This window comes from Elgaria multicarinata, chromosome 13, assembly GCF_023053635.1.
Source record: "Elgaria multicarinata webbii isolate HBS135686 ecotype San Diego chromosome 13, rElgMul1.1.pri, whole genome shotgun sequence".
Lineage (NCBI taxonomy): Eukaryota > Metazoa > Chordata > Lepidosauria > Squamata > Anguidae > Elgaria > Elgaria multicarinata.
This window is the reverse complement of record NC_086183.1, coordinates 9,037,264-9,051,495: the sequence shown is the minus strand read 5'-3', so window position 1 is coordinate 9,051,495 and position 14,232 is coordinate 9,037,264. Positions and strand designations below refer to the sequence as shown.

The 14,232-nt window shown below is 48.8% G+C and overlaps 1 protein-coding gene across 1 annotated transcript in view; it reads right to left on the bottom strand.

The window, feature by feature from the left end:
- GRHL3 (grainyhead like transcription factor 3) overlaps positions 1-4,767 on the bottom strand; it is a 58,377-nt gene extending 53,610 nt beyond the window's left edge. The window contains exon 1 of the mRNA XM_063140812.1: positions 4,662-4,767. Coding sequence (XP_062996882.1) covers positions 4,662-4,678 — 17 coding nt within the window. The 5' untranslated portion in view covers positions 4,679-4,767. The remainder of the gene's footprint in view (positions 1-4,661) is intronic.
- Between the last annotated feature and the right edge of the window lie 9,465 nt (positions 4,768-14,232).

The following is a 14,232-nucleotide window of genomic DNA, read 5'->3' as shown; positions in this document are numbered from 1 at the left end:
GACTGTTCCAGGAATGCTTATTGATCTCTGCTGCCCCTAAGTCTCATAGCTTTGATATTTAATTCCCCCCACCCCCACTGCCTCTCCCAGTTTGGCCCTGGGGGTGTGTAGGAGAGATCACTGGGATGGTCGTCAGCGCATCCTGCTTTTTCTCTGTGAAGGAGGCATCTACAAAGCTGGGCTGTCCTGCCTCCAGGTCAAAACCATAATAAGCTGAGCCATTCACCATCTTCTTGACCCATCATTCTGAAAAGGCTTGTGCCAGCATATGCAAAAGCCAACAGCAGGGGCAGAAAGTTTCACTTGCATTCCTACAGCTGAAGGCATCAAGCCATAGATCCGATCTCTACAGATCAGAGGGGAGGCAGCAACTGTTTCTCCCACCTTTCTTTCTTTCTTTCTTGTTTTCAAAGCCAGCTTTTTCTTTAAAGAAAGCACCAAGGAGCCAAGTCCCTGAGTCACACCGTCTTCTTGGACTGAATTTTCTTAAGACAAAACTGACCCTTCCCCCCCTAGACCCACAACTCCATGCACATGATACACACATCACCCCCATTTTGGGAACAACCTCAGACAGAAGGAAAGCCAAAGTGTTTCAACACAAAGACTGCGCAAGAGACAATGCGGTAAAACACTCGCTCATTCCGGAGGCCCCAACAGGTAGATCTTCAGAGCAAGACTGTAGGTTGGATGGATCCGGATTTAGGTGTGCACAACTGGGCTGGTGGAAGCAGGCTTCCCTGCCTCCATTGCAGCTCCTCCAGCCCACTGAAAAGACTATACCAGGAGTAGCCAACGCCATGCCCTCCAGATATTATGACTCCAGCTTTCATCATCCTTTACCATTGAACCTTGTTGGCTGGGGCTTATGGGAGATGGATTTCAAGATATCTGGAGGGATGCCAGGTTGCCTACTGCTGTGTCACACAGAGGGTCAGGGGACCCCAATGAATGGGGAAAGCAGTGGTGTTGCGGGTGGGGGGGAGGATTGCCAAAAATAAGGTGGAGGCATCTTCCATCAAAGGCAGGAGATCCTGGATCCAACCCAGTTCTTTTATTTACGTTGCTCTATAAGGCGTCCTGTGTACCAGCTACACTAGATTAATAATAATACTTGTGGTGAGCACATGCACACATCTTACAGGTGAAAAACAACTTCACACTTTGCAGCCATGCCCTTGCCGTTGGCACCCATGCCAAAACGGATGTAAGCTGAAGTCACTCCTGATCCGGAAAATATTTTGTACCTTCAGCTCAGGGCCAAAACAGCAGTTACTTTAAACCGTGTCTAGCAACTACGTCTTTTATTCATCTTTACTCTAGAGTAAGTGCAGGGCCTCCAGTCCAAATCAGGACCCTAGCGTGGTGGGAAAGAGGGCCTTTTAAGATTTCAATCAGACCCTCTACATCTAATCTAGAGTAAAAATGAAAGAAAAGAAGACGCACTTGCTAGGCATGGATTTAAAGTAATAACTGTTTGGGCCCTTAGAGGTAGGTTAGAACCTCATAGAGGCAGGTGCAGCAAATGCTCGGTTACCATGGCCTGAGGCATCAGCAAAGTGAAAGGAGCACTGGAGGAAATCTACAGACCTGGAGGTGAAAGAAGACAACAATTGCTCCTGTCCCCCGTTGTGCCACAATGTCTGGTTTGTACATGCAAGCAGGCAAGAGCCTTCGTTTAGGCCAGAGAAGGTACGAAAGGGTGATATAGACAGACATGAAGTGTCATAACAACAGAGGCATAAGTCTTAAGGTGTTCCTGTAAGACTGGTGTGATGACATATGTGAGACAGTTTGGCCACACAGTGGGGAGAATGCCATGTTAATATTTAAGAGTCGCTGCTAGGCTGGTAAGTATGATGATAGAGTTGGGGTGCTCTGCTGTAACGGATAACTGCAATTCTCCGCAATTTCACAGATGGAAAAAGTAGCCTCATAAGACCCAACATATAGGACAGCCCATATAAAGCAGGGTTGGCAACGTTTTCCCATTTCTGTGACTTCATCTCCATGCAAGAAAAAGCTTTACTTGGTTAAATGGGCTGCTGTTTACCAAGGCACAGAAGCAGGGATTAAAGAGGGGAAATAGACACCCTTGGGTTAGGTCTGCCCATGACCCTGTTCAGACAACATGCTAAGCCATGGTGGTTAAGCATGCTGAGCTAAACATTATGGCTTAGCGTGTTGTGTGAACCATTGCTAACCATGGTGGCTAAATAACCACGACCTAAACACGCTCACTAACCATTTGCTGAAAAAGGGTTAGAGGCCTAAACATGGCTCAGCATGTCATCTGAACAGGTCCTATGTGTAGAACTGGCAATTGGCTGGACTTCTTTCTTCTTCTTTTTTAAAAAATCCAAATAAATCCAATTAAGTGGACTGAAGATAACATTACGTATTATATTTTACTTAGTGTTGTTCCCCACCTCGATCCAGAGGGAGAGGAGGGATAATTAATAATAATAATAATAATAATAATAATAATAATAATAATTACACTTGAAAAGAAAAAGGCACTGCAAGATGTCAGCTGTGAACGTGAATATGCAACCCAGCAAGATAGTCATTTGGACTGAGAGGTTAAGGAAGTCTCTCACCCCCTGGTGGACACTGTGTTGTGTGCCTGAAAGGCTCAATATTTTGAATTGCTGCCTTTGGTCCACACGCGACCTGAAGCAATGATTGCATTTTTGGTAGGAGAATCCATTGTGCTTTGCTGGCTACATTCCACCACCCGGCCTCACAAAGAGTTACAGCATAACCTGGAAACTTCTGCATGTTGCTACACAAACAAACAAACAAACATTTAGTCCAATGAGAAGGGCTCCCTTGTCCTTTAGGGTTAATCACCTTATATACAAAGTGAAATATCTTGATGCCCCTTATCTGAAAGAGCATCGTACTTATTTAAGAATTCCACTGGGTGTAGTGGTTAAGAGTGTTGGACTGGGACTTGAGAGATCCAGGTTCAAGTCTCCACCTGGCCATGAAGCTCACTGGGCAACTTTCGCCCACTAACTCTCAGACTAACCTACCTCACAGGGTTATTGTGAGGATAAAGTGAAGAGAAGGAGAATCAAGTATGCCACCTTGGGCTCCTTGAAAGAAAAGGGTGGGATAGAAATGTAAGAAACAAATAAATAAAACACTCACAATTTTCAGTGCCACATTCAGATCTGGAACCCGGATACCAAATGCATGTGTAAATGAGACAGATATTCACCCCAAAAGTTTCACATACCACTTTCCAAAGTACTACAAAAACGGCTAATGATATCACACACACACACACACACACACACACACAAAATGTCATGGATCCAGCCGGCAATTAAAAGCCTACTTTTCATAGCCCAGTTCTTCTAAGGAAGTATTTTCGGGTGAATCACATGTGAGCCAACTTCCAACCTGCCAGCACATCTGCTTTTGACTTCAGATGATGTTATTATCTGAGTCAACAGAAATAGAGGGGGCGGGCCCTCACTTCTGGAATTCCGCCAGTGCAATATTCCATATGCATCTGATAAAGTAGGACTCTTCCTGACAAACACCCCAGCCACAAGAAATGGGTTAGTCCTTAAGGTACCACAAGGATCTTTGTCGAATGGGCTGCAACAAAGCTAAGGCGGCAGTCCTATAACCATTTATATGGAAAGAAGTCCCATTAACCTCAAGTGGAATTTAGTTCTGATTAAATACTGCCTTAGTCCATAACGTGCCATTCATTAAATAAAACAAAAAACTTTTACCTAAAAGTACCCATCAATATAACCCACAAACCATCTACTCCAGAGTAGATCTGTTGAAGACATCGGGGCAACTCTACAGGAAGCCTGCATCTCTTAACCGCATATGTCTACTCAGAGGTAAATACCACCAAGTTCAATAGGGCTTACTCTTAAGTAAGTGGGAGCAGGGTTGCAGTCCAGTTAACTTCACAGTGACTAGCTGGCAGTGAGATTCAAGAGTCCCCCAAATCCATATTTTCAACAATATATGAGATCTGAAATTTTAGGGTGTTTCAAATCGAACACACAGTTTCCTTGTGATGGACTTTCTGAAAGTATTTATTCCCAATTAGCCCTACACACACACACCAACCCACGACAACTTTTCAAAAACTCAACTGTGGAGCGGAAAGAACCCTAAATCCCATCTAACGCTTTAGTCGGCGTGGGAAATACACGTCCTATCCAAATTTACATCCATCCATGAGGATTCTTAGGGAGAAAATAACCATCAACTAAGATTTCAGAGAAATGGAAGAAGAAGATGGAAACTGAAAAACACACACATCTCTTTCAATTCTACGCAAGCCACATTCAAAAGGAAAGAAGGGGGGATTGACACTTATTCTTGATTTTCTCCCATAGAACAAACTGCTCAAAAGGTCTTTAGCTTCGACCGGATTTTGCTCAGAAAATACTGGCGCTGCATATTTGCAACGAAGAAAACGAGGTATTGAAGCCGCGCGCGTCCCAGATGCTTGCTGTGATTAAGGATAATAACACAGAACGCCAAACGAGGCAAAACCTTTTTGCTTTATCGTTCGTTAAAGAAGCGCCTGGCTTAAATCGCGAGACGGAGCAGCCACCGTGGAAATCCTCCGCGTACCTTTTTAGGGAACCACTCAGAGTACGAAAAAGCAATCGACTTACTCAATCTCATTAGACATGTTCCGCCAAAGTTTTCCAACCCCTTTGCCAGCAATCAGACCGTCCGACTTTCTCTTCTAACCGGCTCCTAGTCCCTTCTAAACAGAGACATCACCTGTAAAGTGAAGGGCTGGATTCAAGTTAGAGGTTTATGTTGGGCAGGTATTCTGCTGACAGGCTGGTTCTCCGAGAGGCTCGCTTCTGATTGGCTGCAAGAGACAGGTGCCAGAAGACAGGTACACCTCAGCAGGTGCAGCAGTTAACCCCTTCTGAACTGAGCAGCAAGAAGGACCGACCGTTTCCAAGAGGGGAGGGGGCAGAAGAACAGGAAAGGGACATTCCTTGAGGAGGAGGAGGGGGGGAGAAAGGGATGCTCTAGACTAGAGAAACAATAAGCGGCTTTATGGATTTTAGACAATGCCACAGAGAAGGTGTCCACAGTGCTGGTTTTCCATGGAAGGTGAGGAAGCGTGCTTCTTTGGCCTGCAACAAACCAGGTCCCCGGTCTATTTGCCCTGCGACATTAGAGTGACCATATGGAAAGGAGGACAGGGCTCTTGTATCTTTAACAGTTGCATAGAAAAGGGAATTTCAGCAGGTGTCAATTGTATGCATGCAGCACCTGGTGAAATTCCCTCTTCATCACCACAGGTAAAGCTGCAGGAGCCCTGCCCTCTTGACCAGATATAAAAGAGGGCAGGGTTCCTGCAGCTTGTAATTGTTGTGTTGAAGAGGGAATTTCATCAGGTGCTGCACGTATACATATGACACCTACTGAAATTCCCTTTTCCCGACAACTGTTAAAGATACAGGAGCCCTGTCCTCCTTTCCATATGGTCACCCTAGCCATGTGCATCATGCAGCATGTGCAGAATAAAAGTGACACAATGCAAGAGAAGTCCCTGGAGCCTTTTCCCACTATGCGGAAGAAGGGATTTTAACAGGGGCAGTTCACCTCTTCTGTGCTGTCACTGGAGAAGCTGCACCAGCTGAAATTCCCTCTCCTTGCAACCCTCTCCTGCCCCACGCAACCCTCTTCCGCCCCACATTGCATCTAGTCCATCTGCAGGGCGATGGGGGTGACTCCCACAAGACACTGTCATCAGCTCCTCCCTCCCCCCCCCCCATTGAGACCATTAGTCCACCTGGCTCACTATTATCCCGTGCCCTGCTAGCTTCAGGTACGACTAGGGAAAGTACCTATCCAAACCCCTAGGAAGCTGCAGCCAGGCCATGTAAATCAGCCCTTCCCCAACTGGGTGCCCCCTAGGTGTATTGGACTATGACTCCCATGAGGGCCAGGCTGACTGGGGATGATGGGGGCTGTAGTCTCACACATCTGGAGGGCAGCAGGTTGGAGAAGGACTGGTTTATATGGGCTTTGGACAGCTGTACCTGAAGATAGAAGGACTTGCACCTGGGACCCTTTCTCTTTCTTCTATGTGCCTGCACTCCACCACTGAACTGTGGCTCAACAGCCGTCTCCTTCAGACACCTCCTCTTTGCCCGCCAGGTGTCTTTGGTGCTTCCATACAGAGGGCTCCTAGCGCTACCAGTCAAATGGCACTGAGCAGCTACTGCTTCTTTTCTTCTTGCATGGAGTTTTCAATGCTTGGAGAAAAGGCCAAGGAAGCAGCAGGGCAACACGGGAGGGCTGCAATGGACATCGCCAGCCCCTGTAAAATTCCATGAAGGAGACGGGCCAAGTGCACAATAAAAGCCTTGTCTCAAAGCACCCGCTAGCCGGAACTTCCCCGTGCAAAGGTGCACCGCCTCGTGTTTTGTCTGGACGAGGTTGCTTCACCAGAGCACGCACGATCACACATCCAGGGATCCAGGCTCAGTGCCAAGGGTCGGCCAGGTCCCACTGCCCAAAGCCCCCAGGATGTGCCCCATCTCTTCTCCGTTATGACCTGCTTGGTCACCTGCCTCTCACGCTGGCCCAGATCATGGCGGTGGGGGTGAGAAAGAGGCGCGGGAGACGCCACGGCCTGCTTGCTCCCCGGTTCTGGGGCTGTCCATCAAGTAAGCGACAGCATTGATGGAAAAGAGGAAGAGGAGCAATAGCAGCTGGTGACCATGGCAGTGAGAAGGTAGACATGCACCTGAGAGAGGGCCCCCACGGACCTTCAAAAACCTGGAGCCGTCATGGTGAAGATCGGGAGCCTGGACAGGTGTGATATGGTTGCGCTCACATTGCCCATGCAGCAGTCAAGGGCACCGTTAAAGAGAGAGGCCAGGCACGGGCAAGGTCGCACAAGGAGGTCCTTCTAGCCTGCCCACCATCACGTTTAGATGGCTCTCTTTTCTAGAGCTCGGCCGTCAATGCCCCAGCAGTGGGTCGTTGCCAAGGGAGGCTTGTAGAGACCTTGCAGCCAAGTGTGCAGCGTGCAGGGCTGGCGTCAAGGGCAGGCAGGTTTGGGCATCTGCCGAGGGGCCCCCACCCCCTGGAGTTGCTCCTCCTCTTCTCCACCTGCTTGTTCCACTGCCTCTTGCCCTGGCCCAGACCACAGTGGTGGTGAGAAGGAGGAGCAGGAGAAAACACCCTGGCCTCCTGGTTCTCTGACTCTCAAGCCAGCAAGTGGGAGCCAGGAGGAGGAGGAGGAGGAGGAGGAGGAGGAGTGGCTGGTGACCCTGGGGGTTGGGAAGCAGACACACCGGGGTGTGTGCGTGTGCATTGGACGTGTCTTGCCCAAGGGCCCTCTGAAACCTGGCACCTTCCAGTTGTTTTGAACTCCAACTCCCATCATTCCTTGGCTGGGGATGATGGGGGTTGCAAGTCCAACACACCTGGAGGGGAAAGCCGGGCTAAAGCGACTTCTGCTTCTGGGCCAGAAATCAGAACTAATGTTTGTGTTACAGGCAAATATAGGATTCCATGGGTCAGCCCCCCCATCTTCATCAAAAGAGCGTTTGATTTTAGCACTAGCATGCCATTTTTGAATGCATACTTGGTTATGAAATCCACCGGTTCGGACGAAAAGTTTATGAGGATTTCCTTCTGGACAACAAAGATACTTGTGCATTTCATCCTGATTTCTGGCAGAGCCAAGGGGAGTTATTCTGCCAGCCCTTCGGTGGTGGAGGTCTAAGCACATCCACCCATATAAAACTGTAAGGGGGTTGGGGTCAGAGCGTTTGAAGGACTGACTTTTCCTGCATGGACCTGCCCACTGCCCATTCCTTAACATCCCTATCCAATGGGTTGCTCCAGTTGTCCCCACTTTAGGTGGTCTTTTTAGGTGGACCACAAACATGGCCTTTTTGGTGGGAGCACCCCAATTACGGAATATTTGTTGGACAATTGCTTTTCTATCTTTTATGCACAACACTCTGGTGTTTCCCTCCCTGCCCTTTATGACTACCTGGTCAGAGCTCTCTTTCTTGTCATTCCATTGTTATGTTTGATTGTTTTTTAGATCGTGTTATTTTCGGTTTAATTGTTCGTGGCTCTATTCTGGTTTCTAAGCAGCCTTGAAGGCGTGGTAGTGGAAAGGCTGGGCGTAAATATTTTAAATAAGATAACACCAAATAAAACACAACAGGGCTGGGATCTATGTGGTGAAGTCCTTTACTTATTTGCTCAGCAGCGGTAAGCCCCACTAAATTCAATGGGATTCATTTCCTAGTAAGTGAGTTTAGGTGCTTGGCCTTAATTGATGGATCTCTTCGATTAATCCAGGGGGAGGCTATCTGGAGCTCTTTGGATGTTTTGGAGTACAGTTCCCATCAGCCCCAGCCAACATGGTCAATGGTTAGGGATTTTAGGAGCTGTACTCCAAAACATAAAATGAACTCTGCCAAATCAGACCCAACCCCTATCTAGTCCAGCATTCTTTCCAACAGTGGTCAACCAGAACCCCTCAAACAAGACACAAGCACAACAGCACCCCCCTGGTAGTATTCTCCAGCAACTGGCATACAGAGGGATACAGCCTCTGATACTGGAGGCAATATATAGCCATCAAGACTAGTAGCCATAGGCCATAGCTAGATGGGGCTTTACCCTGGGGGTCCCCGTGCGTTCACATGACGCACAGGGGATCAGGGAGGCATGATCCCTCCCTTGCCCTGGGATATGGCCCTACACTTTAGCCCCACTTTTCCGTGGTCTCGGGAGACTGCGGAAAGTGTGGCTCACCGTCACTGTTTGTCCCGGCTCCTCGCAGTTACTCACCTGCACCCATCGGGCGTGGGGTGGGGGGAGTGGGAAAAACAAAACAAAAAACCCACATCTTTTGCGCACGAGCACTTCTGCGCTCCTTCCGCCTTAAAAAAACCCACAAAATGGCAGGTGCGACGTCCTCTCCCTCTGAGGTCGTCACGTGCCGCGTGTAAACAGAGGGGGAGTTCTCGCGATAAAAATATCGCGAGATCTTCACCCCTTTGTCACGCTAGACCAGTAGGACTAGCTGAGGCCTTATCCTCCACGAATGTGTCTAACCGCCCATTAAAACCATCCAGCTTGGCAGCCATTTTGTGGCAGCAAATTCCACAGTCACCCTCCTGTGATAGCAAATGTCATGGTTGGACTACGCGCTGTGTCATGAGGTCCTTTCCTCCCCTCCCTATCCTGAATATCCCAATTTTCAGCTCCATTGGGCAACACCAGGTTCTAGTCTCATGAGGGAGACAGAAGAATGTCTCCCTATCCACATTCACCAAACTGTGTCTAATTTTATAACCCTGTAATATCTCCCCTGCTTGGCTTCCCCCCCCCCTAAGCTAAAAAGCCCCAAATAGAGACCCTTTTATCATAGGACAATTTATCCAGCCCCTTAATCATTTGGGCTGCCCTTTGAAGCACCTTTTCCACCGCTGCAATATCATTTTTAAAGGTATTTTTATACCGCTGCATATTAAAACTACAGGAAAAGAGGCATTCCTCACAGGGAGGGAAGACCTCTTTCAAGGTGATGTCAGCTGCAATAGCAGCCTTCTCCAAGCTGGCACCTTTCAGATGTTTTGGACAATACATCCCATCATTCCCATCCAGCATGGTGAATGGGGATGATAGGACTTGTAGTCCAACACATCTGGAGGGCACCAACTTGGGAAAAGCTGGCATACACCATCCAAACAGCAAAAAAGCATGTACCCCCCTCCCCCATCTATAGTGTTTTAGTCACATGCACACGGACCACTCAATGGATTAAATCTGCATGCATTAAAATTGGATTAGCCGATTAAATAAATTGCACTCCTCTACAACAGCGAATGGATTTCAAATATTAATATTTATATTAATATTGGCCTTGTGTGAGCTTGACCCCAAAGCAGCTTTGCATCAGCCAACCCTACTATTGAGAAGCCAGATTTATGCAACAGAACCAAAACTCGGTGAATATTCCAGCAATTCCTATCTTGCTGCAGTTTCTGTCACCCACACGTTGCAGCGAGAGCAGGCCAAAAACTGATGGGCTTGGCGTGTGACTCACTTTGGTTGGGGATAGAACGGCAGCGGAGGATTCCAAAGGATGTGTCAGAACAAGCCCCATCAGTAAAGGGAGAAAAAAGTTCATCTCTGCCTCTTTCTCTTCCTTCTCCTCCTCCAGATGTTTAATCAGCCCTAACGCACCTCCAGTGGAGGCTGGTGACTCCGAAGTCAGTGGGGCAGGGAATCTGCTCTGGGTTTCACTCTGAACCAGTCAGAGCAATAAAGGAGCAATCCTATAGGGATCAGCACCTTAGATAGTTCGTTTAGAGATCTAACTGGTCCTGACTGAATCTCAGTGGGGGATTCACTGTCCCACTGAAAGTGGAGCCATCCACTGCTTTAAACATCTCTTTTATTTATTGCATTTATATCCTGCCTTTTTCCTCCAAGGAACCCAAGGCGGCGTACATAAGTCTCCTCTCCATTTTATCCTCACAACAACCATCCTGTGAGGTAGGTTGGACTGAGAGTCCGTGACTGGCCTAAAGTCACCCAGTGGGTTTCCATGGCCGAGTGGGGACTAGAACCCGGATCTCCCGACTCCCAGTCCGACACTTTAGCCACTACACCACACTGGCTCTTGTTTTCTAAATAGAGGGAACTTTTTGGGATTGTGACCTGCAAACCCTTCCCACCCCACCAGCAGACACAGGCTTATCTTAGAGAGACATTGCAGCAGTATCATAGCCAACAGGTAAAGGAGGTAGGTACACATCGAATGGGCATGTCTAATGAGAAGAAGAGATACCGCATCTGCTTAACCAGGGGTGCACAGCCTTGGGGGCTAAATCCAGCGAGCCAGAAGTCCCCCTATTATCACACCCCTTGCCTGGCCCTAACCCCTTCCCCCCGAAACACTTTACCCATCACAAAAGTTTGAAAGGCCTCCCCTACGCCTTGTTAATGACAGCAAAAGCTTTAAGCTAAAATATGTTGGTGTTTTGGGCCCTCCCCTTTTGCCCTTGGCCCCGCCCACCCATGGAATTCAGCCCCCAAGCTGAAAGAGGCAAATTCCCCTGTATTAAACAGACTGACTCACCCTCCAGCTGCACCTATTTCATGGCTGCTGTCATCTACAAGTTGCTGCTATGCACTGAGTTTGTACCCTGTATTGAATTCGAACTGGTAGCCTTGCCTATTTCGCTAGCAGAAGATGGTTTGTCCGCTGCTGCTGCTGCTGCTGCTGAGCCCACTCCTGCAGCCTCGTGAAACAGCTGGACAGGCTAGAGCTGGGTTTTGGATAGCAGCACCTTTCTAGAGTTGCCGACGTAAGATTTTTAAAATACCCGGACAGTGGGCAGAGACCAGGGCGGGTTTTCGCTGTTCAGAGGGCAAAACCTGCTGAATCTCTCGTCTTACAGTTGCTGGAGCAGCAAGGAAGTGTACAGTTTAAAAATTCATTTATAAACTTAGGAAGAGACACTTTGATGCAGAAAGTAGATCAGCTTTATATTCAACGACTCACCTGGTCCCCTTTGGCGACCAGGACTTCCATGCAGACGAGTGGGCTGGTGGAGGAGGAAGAGGTTGCTCCATTCCCTCTCCCATGAATTCCAGGTGGGCCGGAGCCCCCTAATAAAGGCAGCAGTGAGGAGAGACCAGAATGCACCTGCAAGAGCAGGCCCCAGGCATTGGAGGCTGGTGGCTCCGATGTCAGTGGGGGCGTGAATCTGTTCAGAACCAGTCATACTCTAAAGGAGCGATCCAGAGTGCTGAACCGATCTGAAGGACTGGGGTCAGCCCATGGATATAGCTCCTTTACAGTTATGGCTGTTTCTGGCTGGAACTCAAGGTGGATTCACCACCCCACTGACACTGGAGCCACCAGCCTTCACTGGTCCCAGGTTCAATGCCCAGCATGTGCAGGAAGGGCCGAGAGTGCCTTTTACTAGCTTCAGCTGGCTTGCCTTTTACGGCCTCTTCTGGACAGGCATAGCTCGGCCACAGTGGTACAGGCGTTAGTGACCTCAGGGCTGGATTACTGCAATGCACTCGATGCGGGGCTGCCCTTAAGGCTGCTCCAGATGCTGGAGCTCGTGCAGAACGCAGCAGCTCGGCTGTTGTCGGGAGCTGCCTCTTTTCAGCATGTCACTCCTTTGCTGAGGGAACTGCACTGGCTGCCTATTCGCTACCGGACAGGTTTAAGGTTCTGGTACTAGTGTAAAAAACCCTAAACCACTTGGGACCAGGACACCTGAGAGAGGGCCTTCTCCCCTACCAACCTGCCCGGTCACTGAGGTCGTCAGTGAGGTCGTCACGCTCCTGGTGGATCCACATGGACCTGAGGCCCGACTGGAGTTCACCTGGATGATGTGGGGTTCAGGTGAAATCAGGCAGCAAAGCGGCATCATTTAGACACAGCTTCAGACTGAAAACGCTTTTTTTGCCGTTTTTATACATACTGGAACATGGAGTTAGGGGTGTCAGAGAAATTCGGAACGGATTCAAATGAGTTTGGATTTTGGCAGTGGGCTGGCTTTTTCCGAGTCACGCAGATTCTGGGGACCAGTTTTTCACTTTGGGGGGATGCAAAGGACTTGTGCTCCTTTGCATGTACACTGATGGTGCTGTATAAATAAATAAATAATAAATAAATAATAATTAGGGCTAGTTTGCATTAACTAATGTGCATAGGTGCACTAATGCGAATTAGCGCAAGAGAAATGAAATTCTTGCAAAGCAATTGCGATTCCGTCAACAAGCGGACGATGGGACGAAAGACGCTTGATAATCTGCAAAACACGAACAGAACAGACTGAACAAATTCCTGTGCAAGCAACAGAGGAAGAAGAAGAGGAGGAGGAGGAGGAGGAGGAGGAGGAGGAGGAGGGTGTGTGATGGAGCTGCAGCTCACAGCTTCAGACCTCAGGCCCGGCGTTCATCTTCCACTTTGGGGATTGAGGAGAAATCTACCTATGCTACGGAGGTGTGGGAATGTGCAGAGATCAAAGAAGGCAAACAAAAAGAGAGGAAAACATATTTCCTAAGAGGCCCAGGAGCAAGCAGCGGCAGCAGGCGAGGGAGGTGATGTTGTTGTTGACGGACCAGAGTTTGGAGTCGTGGGAGGGGGGGGGCGGTTGTGTTTGGAACACTCCGCTCCTTGGTCAGGAAGCTGTGAGATGGAAGCAGAGCAGAGCAGGCGTTGAGCAATGTGTGGCTCCAAGGGGAACGGCAGAGCTCTGATTTGCTTGCATTTCCCTGCCGCGAAGAATATTCAGGGTTATTTGCTCCTTCTTGCCCTCCTGGTCATTGTGTGAAGTGAATTCGCCTCAGGTACCTCCAAGAATCCTACGTGGCCAGGGATGGCTTAAGAGTTTTGGCCACCCAGCATTATCTAATGGTAGGGCCAGACCAGTTGCTAGGGTAGATCTGAAATAAATATTTCAGAGCCAGTGTGGTGCAGTGCTTGGTGTTGGACTGGGAGTCGGGAGATCCGGGTTCTAGTGCCCTCTCGGCCATGAAACTCACTGGGTGACTTTGGGCCAGTCATTGTCTCTCAGCCTAACCTACCTCACAGGGTTGTTGTGGAGATAACATGGAGAGGAGAAGGTCCATGGAAGAAAAACAGTGGGATATAAATGTAAAAATAAAATAAATAACTATGGAAAATGCGGCCAGTCAGATGCTCACAGGCCCGAAGTCTGTGTTTCTCCCCGCGGCCGCAGAGACACGGAACACGTTCTGACACACTACCTCGTCCTCTTCTACGGCTGTGGGATACAGCTTCCAACTTTTTGCCTTTGACACGGCCCCTGTGGCTTTCCCAGCTGCGCGTATGTATGTGTTCACAGAACTCTGCAAGAAGAAGTGATGGTTTGGCCATTAGCTGAGATGGCGCTTAAAATGGGGAGGGGGGTAAGCTCATGATCTATCAGCAGCTATTAGTCATAATGGTTGGACAGAATCTCCTTGCAAAGTTGCAGTATATCTCTAAATGCCAGAAGTTGGGGACAAGCCATTTCTCCTTGCCCTGCTTAAGACCACGGAGATGTATCCTGCTGGCTTCTATTATGAATGAAATGCTGAATGGGGTGGGGGGACCATGGTCTGATCCAGCCAGGGTATTCTTACAACCAGGACTGGTGTCAAGGGTAGGCATGATGGGGCACCTGCCAAGGGCCCACTACCCCAGCTGGG